Source organism: Colossoma macropomum, unplaced genomic scaffold (genome assembly GCF_904425465.1).
Source record: "Colossoma macropomum unplaced genomic scaffold, Colossoma_macropomum, whole genome shotgun sequence".
In the NCBI taxonomy this organism is placed as follows: Eukaryota; Metazoa; Chordata; class Actinopteri; order Characiformes; family Serrasalmidae; genus Colossoma; species Colossoma macropomum.
The window spans coordinates 30914641-30930373 of record NW_023494803.1 but is presented as its reverse complement, the minus strand read 5'-3'; the positions used below and the strand labels follow the sequence as shown (position 1 = coordinate 30930373).

Below are 15733 nucleotides of genomic sequence, written 5' to 3'. Positions count from 1 at the left end.
CTTGTATTTCAAAGATATGCTGCAGCGGCACTGCTTCAGTGTGTGTCTCGTTTTTTTTCCTCTGTGTTCTAACCCTCGGCACAAGAAGCAGCTTAGCTGCTTTTCACCCTAGAGGGATGAGGCAGGGTTAAAAATATCCTCATCAATATTGCATGTTCTGATCGGTTTAATATTAATGTTAAAATAGTAACACATAAAATATTTATAACCCGGTGGCCTGAGAGCTGCCTCGGCCTTAACCGGCAACATGGCATCTAGATATAGCCCACTGGTTAGCCCCTCACTTCCAACCCTTTTTACATGACATAATTTGCTCCAGGCTTTGACCAGCAGAGCTCTGATACTGGTGGCAACAATTCCTCCTTTTACCCATGTTTAAGGTACTCTCTGCGTCAGCCACTGTAAGAAAATCTGCCCTCTGCTTCAACCCAAGCTACTACTCCTAAACTATTGACAACATAAAAGACTCTTAAAATGAGATCATTCTTAAATCCTTAGAGGACCCATTTTATAGAAACCAAATTTTCCTCACCTTTTTAGAGTTTGATGTAGTATATAAACATTGCTGAAGTTTCAAAACGTTCACTCCCCAGTCCATACAGTCCAAATATAGAGACTGAGATGCAAATCAGTCTGTTTAGAATTCACTGTTTCTGTAATGTCACGAAAACCAACCAATACATTTACATATATCCATCTATTCAGCCTATAGCAGTTTAGCTCTGCCTATTGACACTAAGGTTATAAAGAGTATTTCAGCTCAGATTGGTACAGGGCAGCTAATCGGAACAGAGGTCATTTACGTATCAGTCTTAAAGGCACAGTGGCAAAAACAGCATGTTTAATTCTAAAGAGATTCTAAAGATGTGTGTGTGTGTGTGTGTGTGTGTGTGTGTGTGTGTGTGTGTGTGTGTTTTAGCACCACACAGAGTTTATAATAGCAATTGAGGGGTAAAAAATAAAATGCATCAGTACAATGGCCTCTTGCTGTTTTCTTTCCCACAGGAGTTCAGGGCCTTTGAACTGCTGCGCAGTGGTCTGGACAGATCCAAATACCTGCTAGTGAAAGAGGCCAAGATCATTGCCATGACCTGCACGCATGCTGCTCTCAAGCGGCATGACCTTGTGGAACTGGGCTTCAAGGTAAACTTTCAAGCAAGAGTAAAAGACTGATATCAGCTCACGCATGAACAGTTATCCCATCATATGTTTGTTCTTTGTTCTAGTATGACAACATCCTGATGGAGGAAGCAGCACAGATCCTGGAGATTGAAACCTTTATTCCTCTACTACTTCAGGTACAGCTGTCTTTTTCATGTTCAGCCTTCAGCTGAAGGCCTCTTTCAACCAGTCACGTGCTTAAGGTTTGGCAGTGCGTTCCCTGTGACCACCAGAAGAATTGTGAAGCAGAATAGAAACTGTTTTGTGCCTGGGGACACTGTTGGAACCGGTCATGTTTCCCCCTCATAAGCACCAGCTCATCACCTAGAGATATCTTAATCATCATTGTCCAAAAAGCATCCTTACTAACTGACTGTATACTAGCTTGGGAAACCTACTGCCATCTGCCTGCCAGGTTCCTCGCAAACATCGGTTTACTATAGAGATGTACACTGGTACTAGCACACAAATAATTAAGTAGCACAAACAAAAAAAAAACCTTAAAGAGATTTATGTTTGGTTTACATTTATAATTCTTAAATAACTTTTGGTCATAGTGCTGCAGTACTGGAAGCTGCCTTGAATGAACTAACACTAGAGCTAACAAGTGCAGAGGTAGTTGTGATGCCTTGTTGGCTTCGACACAAGGTTTTTTCTCCTCAGTGAATGATGAGCCAACATCTTAGTTTGTTGAGGTAACATTGAGAGCAGAGCAATATCTTTTTGTTGTTCATGGTCCTAACTAACCCCAGCTAGTGTAGTTACAGCCACTCTGCCTTCTCCAGTATGTTCTTAACAATGCATCTTTAGCAGCATGCTGACATTAAGGCACTTTTTTTCATTGTAGCAAAGTAAAACTGTTGCACTTTACTGTTTTGTTAAAACATTAGAATAGTTAACTGGATTGTTGACCTGTATATTTACTCCATCAGTTGTCTGAGTAGCGCTCATACCATGCTACCAAAGTGGCCCCTTTATATAGACTACCTGCTGGTCATTTTTGGATCGCACTAATAATTTTCAGTTGATAACTAGAATATTGATCAACTGGATGCTACCTGCCCTACATCCTTGGTGTTTACTATAAATATGACAGAAGTAGTAGTATTCCCTAGCTAGTGTTCGTTGTTACTTTAAAGGGGAATTCCACCAATTTCTAATTTTTTTTTCCACAATTCGGTCATTGAAGTTGTTGTAAACGGTGTCATTCTGAGTAGTTTGATATGAAATGGTCATTATGAAATTGTAGAAAAGCTTAACAACAGTGATTGTGATAGGAACCAGGGGTCACAATGTTAAACTCTGCTGCTGCAAGGTTGCTAAATGAATACAATGCAACAAAGCAGTGAGTAAACACAGATGTGCTTGTGGATGCCTCTGAGAGGGTTTGAAACGTGAGTCAGCCTGTAACAGCTTTGCTTTTCAGAAAGAGGGGTTTGTGAGTGTGTGGTTGGAGCATACAGCTACTCTCAGAGGGAGACTTGTTTGTCGAGAAGCAGCAGGCTTAGAAGGTGTTAACACCCACTCAGACTGCTCTGTGTTGTTGGTACAAGGCTCACCTCTCCACTCAGCCACCTGGCCTTGTCTTAGATGAGCTCTACAGAAGCAAAGCTTTTGGTTTAATTTTGCCCTACAAACATAAAAAATGAAGTGCCTTATAGCAACTGAACTAGCAGGTAGAGTTTTGCAGTAGAATAGTGAGGGTTGATCTGTAGGGCGCCAGTGGGTTGCAGATCTGTGACTATACTATCTGAACTCCAAAAAAAAGCAATAAAATGTATGTTAAATTCATTATTCATGTTCTTCATCACATGAAACACCTAGCCACACCATCAGATTTCACTAGAACTGCACGCTCAGTTGCCTGTGAAGTTGCTGATGCAAGTAGTATCATTTTCTATGTAAAAATGTTCCAGCATTGAATGTGTGGTGGATTGAACAATAACATGGCTATTAACATAACCTATTTCAGAAACAGTCACTTAAACTGACCAACTTTTTGCCATTTCTGAATTACTGGGTAACTTTATAGCTACCTGAGTGAAACTAATGCATTTGACACTTGTTATGAACTATAATTAAATTCATTTCAAAGCATGATTGCATCTTCCTGAGACAAGGGAAGTAGATGAGTATTTAGAGATTTAAGGATTTTACTACTCAGTTTCTTGAAGGGTTATGGTGTAGGGTTAGGATTAGTATGAGAGTCAATGCCATGGAACATAACTGGTGTTGGAAATCAAATTCAGTCATCAGTAATTTGACACAGTCGAATCTAATCATTGTACTACGTTGTTGTCTTTCAGGCTTTTCATAGAAGGAAAGTCATGTGGAATGTTGCCTTTTAAATTATGAAGTGTACTGGAAGATACATGATATTTGAAATGCAACACTGTCATGCTTGTGTTGCCTTCTCTATTGCACCTCCATCATTCACCTGAAGCGAATGCAGAGATATGTCTTATCTACCTAGCTGATACATTCAGACTGGCTTAAGTACCCTTTAAAGTCAAAATTAACTTTACTCTTTGAGAGCCGTGACTCTATTTGGTGATTTCACCATTTATTTACTAATTATCAACTCTTTAAGGGTTATGAATAAGAGAGGAAGAAAATCTCCAGAACTAAATATAGCATACAATGTAGCTTTAGTACAGTAACATTAGTAACATTTACAGTGAAAAAACAGGTTATTTAGCCCTTTCAAAACACATTGTACCAGATACCTCTAACCTAACAATGGTAATATGATCTAAAAGCCTTCAAACAGTAGTTTGACATTGCACGTCTCCCTGTCTTCCTTGTGACAGAACCCAGAGGACGGCTACAGTCGGCTGAAACGCTGGATCATGATTGGCGATCACCACCAGCTACCTCCGGTCATCAAGAACATGGCTTTCCAGAAATACTCCAACATGGAGCAGTCTCTCTTCACCCGCTTTGTGCGTTTGGGTGTGCCCACTGTGGACCTGGATGCTCAGGGTAGAGCTCGGGCCAGGTCAGGATTTTTATTAATGCAATTGCGTTTTTCTGAAGTACTATATTCCTGCTGATGGCTGCAGATTTTAATATATTTAATTGTGATAAACTTAAATGAAAATGAGGCCTAACTCAGTAGCCCTGTGTTGTGTGTTACAGTCTGTGTAATCTGTATAACTGGCGATACAAGCAGTTGGGGAATCTACCTCATGTGCAGAGTCAGCCTGAGTTCCAGTCACCCAATCCAGGCCTGACCTATGACTTCCAGCTCATCAACGTGGAGGACTTCAATGGCGTTGGCGAATCTGAACCAAACCCCTACTTCTACCAGGTCAGCGTGGGCCCATCATTGATATCTGTTTAATCTTTTAGTGCCGTGCAGTTATTTTTGATGTGTAAATGATGTAACAAATACAAAAGCCTTTCGTCATTACTCCGATTAAACAAATCAATAATAAGATCTTAGCAGAGTGAATTCTGTTCTGAATGTGCATACATTCTCGCTTCTAAGATAACACAGTGGCACATGTTAAAGCTCCAAATTTACACACTGAAATGTTTTAGCATATGTAAAATGGACACGCTTCAATTTCTACACCTGTTTTAATCAGTTAAAGTAGGCAATTCTAAAGTCTGAATACATCAGTGACAATATGTTTGGTCAGAATGGGTCAAGTATTAGGCATGTAATAATACAACATATGATGATGTATTGAATTTGTTGTATCATAGCTATCATGTTAGCTTGTGATTAGATCTTTAAATGGGTACATTATAAAGCACATTTATTACACGTTTCGATTAGAATATTTCAAACTGATATGTGGTGACTTATTTATTGTACTCCAGAAGAGCAGAATTTTATAAATGTTTATGTATTGACATTGGTATCAGCATGGGCAGATACACTCAACAAGCACTTTATTAGGAACACTTGTACACCTTCTCAGTTGTGTGGCAGTAGTACAGTGCATAAAAACATGTAGATATGGGCCAGCAGCTTCAGTTAATATTCATCAGCCATGGAAAAAAATGTGATCTCAGTGATTTTGGCTGACAGAAGTGATTTCGCTCCACTTCTGTCAGCCAAGAAATCAAAATTGGACAGATAAGGACTGGAGAAACTGAAAAGGACTGTTTTGAAAGCAAAGAGTGGCTCTTCCCAGTATTAGTATAGTGTTCCTAATAAAGTGCTCAATAAGTGCATGTGCATAAAATATTGAATATTGGCAGTCACCCAGTTTGCTTCCATTAGAAACTGTCTCTGTTTGTGTCTGTGTGTGTGCTGAAAGGTCTCATTGTGCTTAAGTGGTGAGTGGCCATGTGCTTTAGTCATCATGTGGCGTGAGCATCACGAGTCTTGCTACATTAGCTTGATGCGGTTTTGAGGCATTTGGTTGGAGTCGCCTTCATTATGTGTGTTACAAGCACACACACAGCTGTAATATCAGGAAGAACTGGTCACTTGAGGACCAATAAAGAAGCCACTGTTTGCACTGTCAATTCCTGCAGCAGCTGAACAAACGTTAATCAGCAGCCATGTAGCCCTCCGAGGGCTGCTGCCTACAGCAGTTTATTCCTAACTATCCAGCAGCTATTCCCATGCTCATTGGTTACGCCTCATTAGTCAAAGTACATTTACACTAATGTTCCACCTCGCTCACCTTAAGTGGCTCTAGGTTCAGCACTACATCGAGTGATATATGAAAAACTGCCCCTCTCTCCTAATGTCACAGTTTAGACAGGGGTTTTGACTCCACTTAACCAAACCCAATGTGAAGGATTGATTTTCTCTGTGGCCGATAATTGGTGAGAGCGCTTAGTTACAGGTTTGTTAAAGACTGATGTTATTAGAGTGGGTGCTATTACTAAGGAAGATAGTAGCCCCTGAAGTAGCCATTGTGCGTGTGTGGTTCTTGCCACTGTGAGTTGGTTTGCGTTTGTGTTCAGGTCTCCATCTACTAAATGGACTGTTTAATAGTTGATGCTGCAAATTAAACCTTCTTCCCCTGAGAAAAAAAGTGATACTCCTAGATTATCTCTGTCTTTCTTTGTCTCTTCAATATCAGCAACATGCCTGTCCACAGCCACTGCACTCATACTGTGGTTTGAGGCTGTGCTGTTGCCATGGTTACTAGTGTCTCTTCAGTTGCAGCACATTAGATCACATTTGTATGAGGACATGAAAAAGAAGGCGATGGGGAGAGTTCCCCTGGAAGATTGACTGCTTTCCTGTTAGCATGATGAATGTGTTTTACATGTAAGTATGAGTGTAAGAGGGTATGGGAGTGGCAGTGAGTGAAACTGTGCAAGTGCACAGAGATAAAATGCCTGTAATGCTTAGCTGGACACACATTTGATCCGCCCTCCCAGCGGTCACTGTGACCAGTTCACTTTTTCTTGCCCATAAATAAAGTGTGCACCTTTGACCTTGCAGTATTATCTAACAATATACAGAATCCCAGTGTAAGGAATTCATGAAACATGCTAATGCTGTCCTTTCATTTCCACCTGGTGTAAAAGCCAACTGGGCCAAAGGGCATCTTGTGCTATCCGTTATATCTCGCATTATGACGAAGAACCTGGGTCACCAAATTGCTCTCCATATCATTTGTGTGATTCTAATTGAGATCAACGCTTAATTGATGCCATTGGCATCTGTGAGGTGGTTGTATGGGATGTACAGGGCAGGAGCCTGTGAGTAGTTCTGTTGGAGGCAGGGGGTGTGACAAAGGTGGTATCATTTTGTAGTTTTTAAACTGGACTGTAAATACAGCTTATTTTGTCAGGTTTCTGTAGTTGCTATGCTGTTTTATTAGTGTTCATCATGAAAGAACTACTACTCACAAAGCATCTAAATCTGAATTTGAATTTTCATTTTGAGCCCAAGCCTGCGTGTATGAGTGGAAAATTTCAGTTCAAATTTAGGATTACATTTTCATTTTAATTTTGATACTGATATGCTTACATATGCATGTGGTCTACCTTTAAAACTAATTTAAGGTACACAGTTGAAACTTTAGGATTAGGGATGCACTGGAATTTTGGCCACCAAATTTTTTTAGCCGAAAATAGTCAAAAGTGGTAGAAAGGAAATTGCTCCAAAAAAGCAAAAGATTAAAAAGGTCTAAAATGATAGTTCCACAATTTGGAAAACAAATGTCCGCTGCTGTTGCTTTCTGTACAGTCTTTAATTTATATGCTTTTAGAATGAACGGATATAAAGTCATTAATGTAAATCGCAAATAATACTAAAACTGTTGCTGCCTTTGTCTTATGAATGGTCCACTCCAAAAGAAGAATATTTAAAGTAATGCTGAACTTGGGATAACTAGGTATCAGGCACAAACCAGCTTTTCATGCTACCATTAAAACCCTTTTTGATGAAAATTTAGAATTATGGTTGAATTATCCTGATCTCCTAAAGAGTAAATCTGGGCATAAAGGAACATTCAAAATTCAGAAAATCACAGTGTTTATACTAAGAAAGACACACATGGTCATTGCTAGAACATATGAGTGTATTCTCCAGCTGAACCTGTAATGCATCTATTACAGTTTCTATCATTGGACAGTTTTGTTAAATACTGTGTTACGTAAACTAGGTGAACTTGAAGTGTTAATGAGACAAGTTTTTAGATCCTCCCCATTTGATTTGAACCATCTTGAAAGACAGAGCTCTTGTAAGTATTTTAAAAACAGGGAAAAGGCTCGCCTGAAGTATGAACAACTGTGCCCAAGATTCTGCACTGTACCACCTGGCACTTGGGAACACTGAAGCTGATTTTTTATTTTTTATTTTTTCCTCTCCTCAAAAGTAGTATCAGTGCTTGCCTCATTTAAATAGTGCTTGGAATGCTGAGAATCTATTCTTATACTATGAGTCTTCTGTCAGCAGCTGCTTGCTGTTGGAAAGGCCTGATTACTGTACCAAGAGAAAGACGATATCTGACAGAGAGAGAAAAAAAGAGATTCTCCACCATTGAGGAAGCACTTATACTTTTTAGGCCAGTTTGTCATTGTTTTTGTTTTGTCAATGGGGAATGAAATCTGTGTTTCTGTACATGGTTCAGTGGCAGGTCAGTGAGCTTTAGGAAAAGTCTCCCCTCTATTTTCTCACACACGTACACACGAATGCATACACTCATACCCACATGATTTCACCCATACCCCATTCCCATTGATGTATTGTATTGGTTCTTGTAATGGCTTCAGATGCTGCAGCTGGTTTTAAATTGGTTTATGTGATTATACTCTTAGACCAGAGCCAGTGGACGGGAGCATTGGTGCTTAGTTAAAGCCAAAATCAGGACTTGGTAAAAGCCAATTTTGTTTACTTCACATTAGTACTGAATTCAGTTTAACTCTCGAAAATTTCTTTTTCATAAATACAACGATTATACTATATTGTACACGGTTTGGTATAGGTTTTTAAGTTTAAAAAAGGAAAACTCCAGCCAAAACGAAAAATGTGATATTTGCTGCATCTGTTCAAAGATGTCTACTCACATTCTACAAGGGTACCAAATTAGTTTGTATCATAACATTTTCTGGTCTGCACACTAGGAAGACTACTTTCTGATGATGTATCCTGAAGGAAGGAGAAAAGATTAGTAGAACTACAACTGCTAGGTTTAGTTTTTTGGGGTAGGCTACTTTGATTTTTTTTTTTTTTGGCGAATGCAGAATGAAGGCAGATAGCTACGAGAGCTCTGAATATCTTACTGCAGCCAGATAACTAGTAACAGTTTTTAAATCACCATTGCAATGGAGAGAATGGATTACTCGAATGACAGAAGCGACTTGTCGGATGGGGAGGACAACAAGCTACAAGATAAAGTTAATAAGGACCTGGCTGTCTAGATACCTTACCTCTGTTTGGTTGTGTTTGTCTGGGATAAAGGGCCAGAGAAGGAATAAAAAAGCATCAGTTTTGTGCTGAAAAAAGACAAAATTACTGTTATTGTTTGACAATCAAGGTAAGAGTTAACCTAATAGGTAACACTTTATAATAACTTTAAGAACCGTTAACTGACCATTAATAGCTGTGAAATCATTAAATCATGAGTTAGAGTTTGAAAATGTACTGTATCTTCATATTTATATATTCTGTGCATTATAAAAAACCCCTTAATTAATAAATAATTAGCTGAGCAGGACAAGTACGTGTATACAAATCATTACAGTAAATTACTGTGTGTAACTTTCTAATGGTGACATAAGCTTCATATTTTGTCCAGTATGTGAATATGATGATAAAATATCATATAGCTAAGATATATCTTGTGTTAACAGATGTTTGTAAAATATATATTGTTTTTAGCCTAAATCTTGACTTTTCTTCCACTCTTCAGTGTTTTAAAAAATAAATAGCTCCCCATTAATTAGTTTTGATTGTGACATTGAGGCATGTGACTAAAATGACTTACTATTTTCCCTTTTTTCCACACTGACTCACATTCCTTTAATTCAAAGTTCACTAGGTTTGTGATCTTGTGAGTTTGTCACACTTTTAGAATTGTATGGTTGTGCTGTTTCTTTTTAACTGTCAACTTGCTAATGAATAATACAGACTCAGGATAGTAATTGGCATATAACCTGCTGTTTCTTTGCTGTGTGTTTGTGTAGAACCTGGCTGAGGCTGAATACTCCGTGGCCCTGTACATGTACATGAGGCTGTTGGGTTACCCAGCAGATCGGATCAGCATCCTCACCACCTATAATGGCCAGAAGCACTTAATCCGAGATGTCATCAATCAGCGCTGCGCCAACAACCCATTCTTCAGCCAGCCCAACAAAGTAAGCACAAGCTCTACCACTGCTTTTGACTCAGTGACAATCTGTTTTTTTCCTATGACTGGGCTTATTGAGTTACACAGAGCACAGACTTTGGCATTTGCCTACATATCTGTCTGAATTAGATTGTGTGTGAGAGAGAGACAGGCAGGAGGAGGGGGGGGGAGAGAGAGAGAGAGAGAGAGAGACAGTGGTAGTTTTGAGGCAGGGCATCTGTAGAGAGAGGCCTCTGTCCAATATCACATTGCCATGTGCTCTTAATTACACTGTCACTTAGGAGAAAGCATTACTCCAGTCTTCATACGGGCCTTTCAGATAGAACGAGTCTTGTTGTGTACACCACAGACTCTGCTCTCTGTCCAGGTCGAGTGGTGTGGACACAATTTGCTGTTGCTAGGATATAGACTCATTAATGTTAACTTGACAAATGCAAACATTGCAAGAGCATATTTAGCTAGCTGCCTAGCACACTAAAACACAACACATAAATCAGCCCTAAAGCTTAGGTCCTCTGTCTTTTGTGTTTCCTTTAGAAATTATTGCTCTGGCCTTTCTGCTGTGATTGCGGTAAACCAAAAACATTGATTACCACGGATTGTCATGGCAAAAAAGATGAAAGCTAGAGATATTTCAAAAAATCAGACAAATTGTGTAGATACAAGCAAAACCTGAAAGCAGACTAAATTAGGAGAGATCATAGTATGTTAACACCTAATATTACTTTATTTTATTTAAAGCACCCATCTCTCATCTTTCAACTTTTTTCAAATCAAGATCTCTATCAAATGCTGTACAAATTAACCTGTAGACTTTGGTGTGGTTAGTAACAGCAACAGATAAGGCAAAAGGAACATGACTTACATTTGCATAATTGTTGTCAATAAACTAAATTAGAGGTCACTAATAGGCGGACCACGGTCTGAGTCCGGACCCAGACGCTGTCCTATGCAGACCTGGACCTATAACCGATAAACTTAGGAGAATTATTTAATTCCGACCGGGTGGTCCTATTTTAATTGCCGTAACTTTTCTAGCATTTACAGTACGGCTTTAGTGGCCCGAGAAACTCATTGCATGCACTGTAAAAATCACACGTGACGCTACTCAGCCAATCAGATCTGTGCATTACATTGAGCACTGAGACTCGAGAGAGTGGCACACACACAAGGGAGGGACGAGGCGAGACACAGCTGCTGGAGAAGAAAGTGAGCCACATAGTTTTACATGATGTGCTCTAAAAAAGAGAAAACTGACAAATATTGTTGAAATATTACTGAATTGTACTTTATTTGATTTAACATTCAGTTGTTGACTACATAAGATGTTGATACTACTACTTCAGTATACATACATGGCACGGAATCATAATGCAAGTTAGACATTATGATGTTCCGGACGTCTGTTTGAGGAAATTTTCTTTGACTGGACCTTATTGAATTTTAATTAAAGACCTCTGAACTAAATAATTCTACAGCAATTACTGGTTTCCCTGTGTTTTAGTCTTTTCATGTTAAAATCACCAAAATTTGCTCCTATGGGTGGCGTGTTATGAGAAAAAAGATGGCTGTGCAAGCAACCAAAGAAACCCACAAGTGTATTTTCTCTGTTAACAAATTACAAAAACCATTGTTTTATCTTAGTTTAATGTTGTTTCAATGTATTATGGTCCTTTTCTTGATAACAAGCATAAAAAATCGCCAGTACTATGCTAACGTCTCGGTAGCTAGCTAGCTAAATTTCCCGTACCACCTTAAATAGCCCAGCAGTACTGACTGCTCCATTTAAGGTGGAACGGGAAAATTCGAAAGAGAAGCTGGTGAAAAAACTGACTTCAGGTTTATATCACTAAAGAATTAGGAGTGGGTGATAATGAATCATTTTCACATTCCCCCTCTTTGAAAGCATATGATGCCCTAAGTTTACCTTAGGCCCAGCAGTGAGGTTGCTGAACTTTACTGCTCCTCTGCTATGATTGCAGACTGGCCGGGTCACCTACAGAGCACCACTAGTAGCCTGTTAATGAATGAAGTAATGTTTTTTTATTTTTTTATTTTATTTTTTTTTATTTGAGGGTTGTCCCATTTCATAGGGGAAGATTTCAACCGTTACCCGTTGTGACTCTGACGGGCCAGGTGACACTCAAAAACAAGGGGTAAAAGTAAAAATAAGAAATGGGACTGGCCTTGCTCTCTGTTCAATTTCAGTTCAGTTCCTTATTCATTGACATTTTGACATGACACAATTTTCAAGCCATTGCAAAAAGCAACATATACACATATAACAATGACCATCAAATGAAGTGTCCGTTGTGGTTTGGTCTCTCTCTCTCTCTCTCATTAGGGCTGTCTGTGCAGGAGATGCAGGTTTATTCATCTGGGTGACAGGCAGGGAGAGAAACAGGAGCAGGGGGAAAGTGCTGAATAGCAGAAAGGTCACTCAGGCCTGCGCCTGGCCAGAGCACTGCTGACAGTTTGTCAAAACTGCTAAAACAAAACAAATGTCACTTCAGGAGGCTGCTGTGAGCGCTCTAATTAGAGGCAAGAGGAGAGACACTAACTTGCAAACATAATTCCACAGACTAGACTGTTAATAGACTGTGGACAAACATTAGCGGAGGGGGGAGCAGTGAGCACACTACATGCTGCTTCAGAGGGAACCAGCAACGCATATGCATATTGGCTCTGCATGTGGAGAAATATGGAGATGAATTTTTGTCTCTGTTACCTTAGGGAGGAATGTTTATTTTAAAATCTCCCAGGCTTTTTCCCCTCATTCTCTCAAGTTCTTTAACTTGGTTAAGAGGTCTTTTGATGAAAGTAAAATTACATTAATGTGAACTAGATTTGAAATGATAGCTGTCCTCCTCCCATATGGGTGCAGGCTGAATTAGACTGACGCTGATAGAACCCTTTGTAAAAGCGATGTATTTAATCACGGTTGGGCTAGTTTGTATTCACAGTAAAGTGGAAGAAGGTGACGGGGTGGACTTCAATGCAGCAGGGATCGGATCAGTTCTGCTCTATCTCCCTCTAGACTCCTCTTGCTTCTGAACTCAGCCACACACACACAGCCACCTCAGCCATGCACACACACACAGGGCCACATCTTGTAGTATGGCAGGTATGAAGGGCAACAGGGAATAAGGAATGAGGCAGGAAGAGAAACACACCCTCTCAGTGGACGAATAGCACGCAGTGACAAGGCTCTGCTTGTGTTCAACTGCACTATCGTACCCCAGAGGCGGCTAAAAATTAGCCATTCTGATTTGAGTATGCATGTCATAAATTAGGCAGGGAAAGGCAGAGTGGAGCAGACGTTGGCGCTCCCTGAGACCTGCCAATAAATATTTCACTTCAGTGACCATCTGCTGAGAGGCAGTGCCTGCCCCAGTCCTAGTCCCATGCTGAAAGAGGCCGATGGTGCTAATGAGATTGAGCTGCCTGTATTATCAATCTCTCACAAAGTAGCTCGCTGTCCAGTCCACCTGGAGCACCACACTGCACCACAGAAATAATGCAGAGGGACACTGGAAAAACACGCCAGTATTCATCACAGAATGAAGATGTTACTCTCCTGCAGAGTAGGACTGAAAAGTGATGTCACCAGAAGTTGTAAAAAGTATATAGGGCCTCAATACAGTCACCAAAGGTCAGTTTCCTGGACAGGAATTAAGCCTAGTCCTGGACAGCATTCTGAATAGAGATTCTCCATTTGAAGGAACATATAGTCTAGGACTAGGCTTAATTCCTGTCTGGGAAACTGACCATAAGTGCTCTGAGCATCTTGACCAATTCTCTCACGTCCCAGGTGAGTTTCTGTGGTTATTTGGGTGAATCAAGTCATTCATGTCATCCGATAAATGTAAATTTTTTGGTAGTATTTATCCATGTCACAGTGATTCACCAATTTGGTTGTAAAATATTCTAAGTATGGCTGTCACTATTAATTTGATTATTTATTAGAGAATCTACCAGTTGTTTTGACAATTAATCAAAGGTTTTAAATAAAAAAACAAGCAATAAAAATGTACTCAATAATAAGAAATCAGCCTTTTCAAAGATACACTAGGAAAATGCTTCATCAAAACAATTTCTTGACCTGTGTGGTTTAAAAAAAAAAAAAACACATGTAAATAGTTTTGTCTATCAAGACCTGTTTCCTACTGTAAATAGAAAATATGAACCAGCCATGATGATATTCGCAACAACACGTAACCTCAAGTGCTGTGTTGATTTTATATAAAAGTTTTTACAAAATAGAGAAACAAAATAAATCAAAGAAGCCTGGAATTTCTTGCTGAATATGCTTTAATGCTGAGAGTACTCACTGCCAAAAAGTTATTCCACAACAAATGAGTCGTTGCTATGCCAAGGTAACAATTCCCTAGCCTGCCTTAACACAGTAGGCTATGAAAGGCATATGGTATATATAACAGTACCAAGTACCGTTAGTTCGAAATACAAATAAGCGAAGATGAAGATAAAAGAAAAAAGGACAAAAAACTAAAAATGAAATTCCTTATGATGGAATTTAGTTATTTATTAGGGTTATTGCATTATTTGTATCTTTATCTATACACTTCCATTCATTGTGCAGTGCTCTGTAGGATGTGCACTGGCATCAAACAGTCCAGCTTGCTTCGCTGGTGGCCTCTGGACTGTGTCGACTGGGTCACTGCACTCCACCTTTTTCTGTCAGCTAGTGTGGGTCTCCAGTAGCTTTTTAACACGCCCTCAGACCTGTAATTAGTAATGCTGTTTAGAGTTCTAAAAATATATGGTAGTTTAGGGTCACTTGATAACTGTACAAGCATAATTCTTTTATTTTTTTATTACCAGTGTCCAGTAACAGATATAATCTACTTTGATTCCAGACTGGCATCGGACAGTCTTTGAACTGCTGTTATCTTAAAGTCATGCATATATAAATTTCTCGTTTTGTATAAGCGCAAATACAAAATAACTAAGGTTTGTGTGTATACAGCTTGTTGTTACTTGGCAACGCGTCAGCGGAGTAATGGTGTGAAAAACTGTGCTGTTATCACAAATATCAGCATGGTTTGAACCACATCTTAACCAATCAGATTGTAAGATGGGAGCTACCTTGTGTATAACATAATGACACAATGATATCTGTATTGTGCAGCCGTACTGCAGGATCTGTTTGAGCTGAGGCTGAATGGTTTTGTACCTTAGGCCCCTCTCTCTGCTCTCACTCTCATAGCCCACTGGTGTGCTTATACTGATTTCATGACCTGTGCAGTTTTCCACAGTGCCGTAGGTCATTACTGTGATAACTTTAGTTACCGTGATACATGCTTCGTTAAGCATATTGCAGATATCGTGCCTTTACAAAGAAAACTGAATTAGTACTGTTTTATTGGATTTAGTGCAGTGTAGTATGTGAAATCTTGAATACGAGTCATCGTAGTGTCTGATGGCAGTTTTTAAATGTGGCCCATTCCTACAATAAATTTCAAATAAATTGCAATACAAAATGCACAGCCTCAGAGAACTCTAACTGGAGCCTAAAAATAAACCACTCTGCCATTCTGCACCAGCGAGTGGAGAAAAGGGGGCAAAGCATTTTGGATGAAATTGCATGGCATATTTAGCCTGTCATATTTCTGAGGGCTGGGCCTCTGGGGTACAGCATGGCTGCTTGAGCCAGGCTCTGGGGCTGCTGGTTCAGGAGAGGGGGTCATATGAGGCTGGCTTTGTGGGAGGAGACTCCTTGTACTGAATTGGCCTGTGTAGATGTACAGATCTCACTCTCTCATTCTGTTGTAAAACATGTT

The 15733-nt window shown here is 39.6% G+C and overlaps 1 protein-coding gene across 5 annotated transcripts in view; it reads left to right on the top strand.

The window, feature by feature from the left end:
- Positions 1 to 15733, top strand: part of aqr (aquarius intron-binding spliceosomal factor) — a 62049-nt gene that overhangs the window by 37693 nt on the left and 8623 nt on the right. For all 5 annotated transcript variants that reach the window (XM_036592952.1, XM_036592954.1, XM_036592950.1 and 2 more), the window contains exons 28-32: positions 1006 to 1143; positions 1227 to 1298; positions 3972 to 4159; positions 4300 to 4471; positions 9769 to 9939. In XM_036592952.1, the coding sequence (XP_036448845.1) occupies positions 1006 to 1143; positions 1227 to 1298; positions 3972 to 4159; positions 4300 to 4471; positions 9769 to 9939 (741 nt within the window). The remainder of the gene's footprint in view (positions 1 to 1005; positions 1144 to 1226; positions 1299 to 3971; positions 4160 to 4299; positions 4472 to 9768; positions 9940 to 15733) is intronic.